The sequence below is a fragment of the Dufourea novaeangliae genome, unplaced genomic scaffold, assembly GCF_001272555.1.
Source record: "Dufourea novaeangliae isolate 0120121106 unplaced genomic scaffold, ASM127255v1 scaffold11, whole genome shotgun sequence".
NCBI classification, from domain to species: Eukaryota; Metazoa; Arthropoda; class Insecta; order Hymenoptera; family Halictidae; genus Dufourea; species Dufourea novaeangliae.
The window spans coordinates 2,259,782-2,266,370 of NW_015373895.1; the positions used below are offsets into that span (position 1 = coordinate 2,259,782).

At 35.4% G+C, this 6,589-nt stretch overlaps 2 protein-coding genes across 2 annotated transcripts; one reads left to right on the forward strand and one right to left on the reverse strand.

Moving 5' to 3' along the window:
- The first annotated feature begins 1,959 nt into the window (after positions 1–1,959).
- On the forward strand, positions 1,960–3,811 carry LOC107190419 (ER membrane protein complex subunit 7 homolog). The gene is made up of 5 exons (XM_015579220.1): positions 1,960–2,189; positions 2,468–2,726; positions 2,807–2,881; positions 2,970–3,259; positions 3,769–3,811. The coding sequence occupies exons 1-4, from the start codon at positions 1,981–1,983 to the stop codon at positions 3,096–3,098; spliced, it is 672 nt and encodes a 223-aa protein (XP_015434706.1). The 5' UTR covers positions 1,960–1,980; the 3' UTR covers positions 3,099–3,259; positions 3,769–3,811.
- LOC107190396 (Meckel syndrome type 1 protein-like) lies at positions 3,530–6,589 on the reverse strand. The gene is made up of 4 exons (XM_015579191.1): positions 6,513–6,589; positions 5,584–6,277; positions 4,008–4,366; positions 3,530–3,932 (listed from the first exon to the last, which is right to left on the reverse strand). Exons 1-4 carry the CDS (start codon positions 6,587–6,589, stop codon positions 3,530–3,532), a joined length of 1,533 nt encoding a protein of 510 aa, XP_015434677.1.

Here is a 6,589-nt window from a genome sequence, read left to right on the forward strand (position 1 = left end):
AAGTAGGATTTGGAGTAAAGACTCGTGCCCGCCGGGGTATGCCGTACCCGGTACGGAGTAGTCGGGAGGCTGCTCCGTAAACGGACTCTGTTTAACAGGGGATCTCTCTTGCACTACCATGCTTGTGCACTCTTTTGGTTCGGGTCTGGTACGTAGGTGACCAGCCTAAAGCTCCATGACAGTGAAAGATGGATCCGGGTTAGCGAGGTTGCGCCCGTCTTTCCTATTTTCTTAAACCAGGTTCTGGCGACAACACTTTCATCGCGATACTTGTTCATACTGTAGTTTAACGTGGTTCATCGTAGAATTAATTTTTGGCTTGGTATATTAGGTGCGTAAACGAAATGATCGATGGAACTTTTTCCATTCCGTCTATCTCTTTCGTTTGAGTATTAGCGACTACATTGCGTTAAATTTGTTATTTCGTATTACTAGCATTAATTCGTATTAATTAGAATATTAAGATAATATTAGTTCTAAGCTGAAGAACGAAGACAACCGACGAGGGAACTTAGTTTTTTATAGGTTTAGGCTCAAGAAAGAAGTCATCCGCCGAGGGATTTTAGTAGCGATAGTATTAGATAGGTAAGATTTAAGTTATTTATAAGGTTTATTGTGAAAGGTGGGTAGATGTAGAACTTGTGATTCCATCTATCTGCCTTGGGCCTCCACTCGCAGCAACCTCCTCGTGGTGAAGCCTGGGCAATCGGTATTATCATCGGTAAAATATTGTAAACTGAAGACAATATCGAGCTAATGGCTGCGAACTTCGAATCTATCTCATAAAACCACGTTCTATATTACATCGAACTAGAATTATTTTAGAAATCGATATGAGATTCAAAGTGTAAAAATGTCTAGTACTTTGAATGTTTTAGAAAATTATTCGAGATAAAGATGTATGGAACTACTGAAAATTACTTTCGATTCTTTTTCCTTATTCTGTAAATTCTTTGATTGGAATATGAATGTTACTGGAAGTATGAACATTTTCACAGGACGATGATATAAATGGAACTTTAACACTTTTTTAAGTGTTACAGTGATATTTCGTTGGCCTCCGTATTAGCGTACTGCGCCGAACTCGGATAACATGATGTAGTCGCAAGAGAGCAATTGAATCGAATAGACGTATTGTACCGTAGCGCATCGTATTGTATTTCAAACTTTTATATCATTATACTTTATATGTATATATGTATATTCCAATAAACATACATCAGGTAATGTAAGCTTCATTTCATCGAATTGTCTTAAATATAACTGCATAAATATTGTACAATCCTGTATTAATTATAGTTGTCAGGTGCAACAGGTTACTATGGAAACTAACTACTGCCTACGTTTTTTAAACTTGGGCTGTAGTAGTATCTGCAGAAACTGCCATGGTTGCTGGGGTTATTATCTAATTTGTTCACGGGAGCACGGACAAGTGTCATTTCCAATTCGGGGTGCGGAGGGTCATAGAACCTTCGGTCGAGGCACCAGGATTCCCGTGTGGTGAAAACGTGGGGTCACAGAACCCCTAGAGGAGACGTCAGATACCCGTGTGGTGAGATCGTGGGGTATAGAACCCCGGTGGTGGCGCCAGTGACCCCGTGTGGTGAGATCGCGGGGTCATAGAACCCCGGTGGAGGTGCAAAGTACTCCGTGTGACGAGTGCGTGGGGTCGCAGAACCCCCGGTGAAGTTTCAGAGACCCCGCGTGGTGAGATCGTGGGGTCTTAGAACCCCGGTGGAGTCGCCATGGGCCCTGTGTGGTATAGGCCCTGGGGTCATAGAACCCCAGAGCCTACGTAAGAGACCCCGTGTGTGTGAGATGTACACTGATGTAATACTCTCATTTCCTCTCTGCTCGTGGGAATACATGATTTCTAAGGTTTCTAGCAACGGTGATCTTATTCAACAGTTTATCAGCCTGTTGTGTAGGATACAAACCTAACTTCCTGTATGTTGAACACATCGTGCACATACGTCGAATATGATTATCTGCAGAGCTGCAATTTTTTTGTTTTTTATCATTGTCAGTGTTTCAAATAAGTATGTAAATGCCGAAAATGACGAAGATGCGTCGACGGATTTATACGTTATCGAAGGCAAAGTTTTTCCATGGGAAAATAAAGCTTCAAACGGCTGGCAACTTATGACACACGTCATGGCTAACGGAGGGGAGCATTATGGCTTTTTGAGGTAAACCAATAATCATCAATTTTGACACAGGATTGTAAACGAATGTATCTAATCTGTATGTAATTTGAATATATCTAAGATATTAAGTACCATATTACATAAAATAAATTTATTATTTGGGCAAATTGATCATTATTCCCAACCATTTGGAGGGAAAGCAAAACAAAAAGTTTTACCCATCAGTAGATGGAAAAATATACTCCTGTTTTTATATCATGTCCTATGTAATTGAAACTTTGATTGTAATCCCTTCACTAACAAGGAATTTATTATTTCAGGGAAGATGGAACATTTATTATTTCAAATGTACCTTCAGGATCTTACGTAGTTGAGGTTGTAAATCCTAATTGTGTTTATGAACCAGTAAGAGTAGAAATTAATTCAAAGGGAAAATTCAGAGCAAGGAAAGTCAATTTAATTCAAACCTCCCAAGTAATACAAGTTCCATACCCATTAAAAATGAGACCACTTACACCTTTCCGTTATTTTCAAGTTAGGGAACAGTGGAAAGTAACAGACTTCTTGTTTAATTCAATGGTATATTATTTATTTCATTATCATGTATATACTTATCTTTAGAAAGAAATTTTTATCATTACATTTTAATTGTTTCATAGGTCCTGATGATGGTTCTACCATTATTGTTACTTATGATTGTACCAAAAATTATGAATGATCCAGACACTAGAAAGGTGGATAAACAATTCAAGGATCATAAGTATTTAAACTTTATCATTTTGTGGGTTTAACATTTTCCTGTACTGTTTTTAATTCTTTTAGGAAATGGAACAACTGAATTATTTTACCAAGTATAATATGCCAGAAATGTCTGAATTTATAACATCTTACTTTTCTGGTGGAGAGAAGCAGAAACAAAAAGCGGTAAAAGCTGCAAAGAAGAGACAGTAATACAAATACCTTTTAGGCACATGTTTGCACTTTTACTCTAGTCCATTAGTTAATTACACTAAGATTATATAAAATTCCCCTCATGTTTTTTAATATACATGGAGTTTAATTCTGTGTGAAAGATTGAAAATATAGCAATGGATCACTTAAAATATTAATAGGTAATTAATTCTATACTGTGTAAACGTAATTTATCACAATTTATGTAATAAATATATTTTATAAAATTGCTATTATGAAGTAGTACAGTTTATTAAAACAAGAAAATAATAAAATACAACTGAAATAATGTTAGTACAGTCTTTTTTATCATATAGTACATAATCTAACATTTTATAAATAAATAAATTGATATTATGTTAATCAGTATCTGACTAAACATATTTGTTATCATTGCAATAAATATAACAATTTTCTTTTAAGTTGAGTACTTAAACATTTAAATTTCTGACCTGTATCATACGCTCCCTAGCTGCTTTAAACTGTTCAAAAATATTTTCTATATTTATCATAAGTTTACCCGTGCTTAAGTTCTCAAAGTAGTTCAGCACATCATCAGGTTTAATAGAAGTATGAGTTTGATAAATAATATTCAGTTTTAATTTTATATAACCGCTTGCTGTGATTTTTATTTGCGACTTGTTTAATACTTTATCTTCGTGTCCTACAGGGATACTACAGTAAGTCATATCTTCCAGTTCGTAAGTACCCCCAGTAAAATATCTTCTAAGAGAGTTAATAATACTTCCAGTTGGTCTCCATGTTGGAATACTGAACTCATATTTGCCAGGAAGTACAGGCAAGGATACAGCTGCATATCCTTCTGTACGGTATCTAAAATTGTACAACATATGTTTTAATGTTTGATATTAATAAATAAATGATATTAATTCAATTTAAAAAAAATACCTGGACCACGTATCAAGGGATGTAACTGATAATAACAATCTAGGCCAAGATGGTAAAGTTTTTTTTACATTTGACGCTTTGTCTACTTCATAATCTAATGATATTTCTGTAGCGTACCCAAAATATGCTGTCTGATTATTCAAATTACATCTTTGAGTCCTTCCAAATAAATGATCCTTTTGATCAGAGTTCCAATGTTCTGGCAAGTCAATGTAATAAGAAATACAGAGACCATTAAAAATGAACTTATGAGCAGATAGAATGTCAAGTTTTATGAAGATTCTATGTATATGCGGTGGCGTTAGGTGGAAGCTGTGAGATATTTCTGTTTCTTTGTACACTAATCTCTCCTTAATTTCCTGTAACATAAATTATATCTGTGAATAATGCATTGTCTTCTTAATAATATGACAGTATGGTTGAATAGTGAATTATTCATTGGTTCACTTAATATGGTGTAACAAATGAAGTATCCATTTGTTACACCATAAATCCAGACTATTTAAAATATTAGATAATAGCGGGTGAATATCGAATGTTCCAAAAATGTTTTAAATCACATGCATTTTTTTATGGCTGTTTTTGAATACATAGATGTAAGAAAAAGTTCGTTTTACGTGCACAAACATAGGTGTATATTTTCAGAAATTATTTGAGCTATAAGTATGAGATTTTTATCACATATTTATATCTTTTCATACATTTCAAACAACAAAAAATACGTCAAGTTTAAGCTTGAAGCTCAATAAAGATGTCTGATATCTATACATAACTATTAGACATGTAAGCTTCAAGAAATACAAATTAAACATAAAAATGATATTCTGTTGCTTCTCATTGCTTTTAATGTATTTTATCCTCAGCCCCTTAAAACGTATAATGTGTATACTATTTTATTTAGAAATTAATGTAAAATGTAAATGTCCAAAAAAACTTTAATTCTTTAATGATTTTCACGTAAATGTGCCCTGAAAGTATGCAAGGCTTGCTTTCATGTGTTGATGGTGGTATGTTTAAGGGGCATATGTAAAATAGCACACGCGTATCGCCGTGCATATATGTACACGAGAAACCGCAATGCAAGCGTAGTAGAGAATGTCCAAGCAGCCATTCACTGCCATAGAATTCAGTTGGCTTTGGGACCACAATGTGGTAGTTAGGTTACAACGTTCGCGTATTCAATATTTTCAAATACTATATTAACTATTATAATTCCTGTGGTGTGTAATAAAATGATCAAACGTACCAGATTAATACATTTGTTCCCTGAGTGTGTCTTAACGAAGTGCAAGTTGAAATTGTGGTGGGTTTAGTGCACCAGATTTTGAATGATGAGACAGATCTCTGAAATCTCCTACGTGGGGTACGTATAATATTCGTTAACAATTATAAATCCGATCAATTATTTGATCCTTCTAATAATTTTATATAATTTTATTCGCAACATTTTTGAATTCTTTCATTTAAATTGTACTTAAAATCTATTACAATTGTTTCGTTCGTTTCGATAAATATAGATAACAGACGTGCAATCGAGGTATGAATAATAGTGCAAATAAATATTTCGTCAACTCACGCGTTGCAGTTCGTTCCGTTTTTCTTGCAATTCTTCCGGTGTCTGTTTCGCGGAAGCATGCTCTATCCAATAATTAAATTCAACACCGTTCGAATTCGTAATACTGTAACAGTGGTCGTCCGTGAAGTCCGGATTTACAGACAAAATTTTATGCAATTGATCATAAGTGATGACACATAATACCGTTTCGGAATCCTCCTCGGGATTTGTTAAATTTCTATCTCGTCGCGATAAATCAACCATGACATACATCGTACGTCTGTCCATGTAGACGTAATGATTCGTTCGAATCCTCGTTTTGTCAGGAGCATTGTCGACGACCGTTTTGTTATACCTTTCGGGGAACGGCTTACGATTTTGCAAGGCCGGCAACGCCGTTTCATTTCTGCACGCCAATTTTGTTTTGTACTGTTTCGTCAAGAGCTCGTTGCCCGGATAATACAAGTCCGTTTCCGTATAACTGTACAACTGAGAGCCTTCAATGTTTTCCTCATTGATTCGTTGGCAATAGGTCTTCTGAGCCTCGGTGATGCAATTCTTTGACTCTTTGTAAAAATTAGCCTCGAATCGGCTAAACGCTTTCTCTTGCCAGCCGAGAATACGATCCTCTTCCTCGAGAAAATTCGTATCTCTGGTATCTCCTTCGTCTTCGAGCAGTTCTGCAAGCAAAGGTCTTTGCTGTACGATTCTGACTCTGGAACAATAAACAAACGGAAAGGTAAATACAATTTAGGAGGTAGAAACAATCTCTGCCAGATGGCCTGGATCTAATTCCGATCGACACATTCACCGTACGATCTTCGTCCGAAAAAAGCAGCGCTACGTTGTTTCGATCGACTGTATAATATACTTCCGAGTATGCCGGTACCCAATAATTTAAGTGTCACTACTTACAGTTAATATATATTTCTCCAATGCGTATTCGTTACCTTAATTTGAAATTATTTAATGGTTCTTTGACTCTGTAGTTGGCTGATACCTTCGTTTTACGTATTTTCTTTGACAT

What these genes read in the sequence shown, in the direction of transcription:
- LOC107190419 (XM_015579220.1), top strand. Translation starts at nt 1,981, where the DNA reads ATGATTATCTGCAGAGCTGCAATTTTTTTGTTTTTTATCATTGTCAGT. An exon ending in GAGCATTATGGCTTTTTGAG is followed by an intron (nt 2,190 to 2,467) that starts GTAAACCAATAA and finishes TTATTATTTCAG; the next exon opens with GGAAGATGGAACATTTATTA. An exon ending in ATGATCCAGACACTAGAAAG is followed by an intron (nt 2,882 to 2,969) that starts GTGGATAAACAA and finishes TAATTCTTTTAG; the next exon opens with GAAATGGAACAACTGAATTA.
- LOC107190396 (XM_015579191.1), bottom strand. Translation starts at nt 6,589, where the DNA reads ATGTCAAAGAAAATACGTAAAACGAAGGTATCAGCCAACTACAGAGTC. An exon ending in AACGGAACGAACTGCAACGC is followed by an intron (nt 4,367 to 5,583) that starts GTGAGTTGACGA and finishes TTTATGTTACAG; the next exon opens with GAAATTAAGGAGAGATTAGT. An exon ending in TCCCTTGATACGTGGTCCAG is followed by an intron (nt 3,933 to 4,007) that starts GTATTTTTTTTA and finishes GTACAATTTTAG; the next exon opens with ATACCGTACAGAAGGATATG.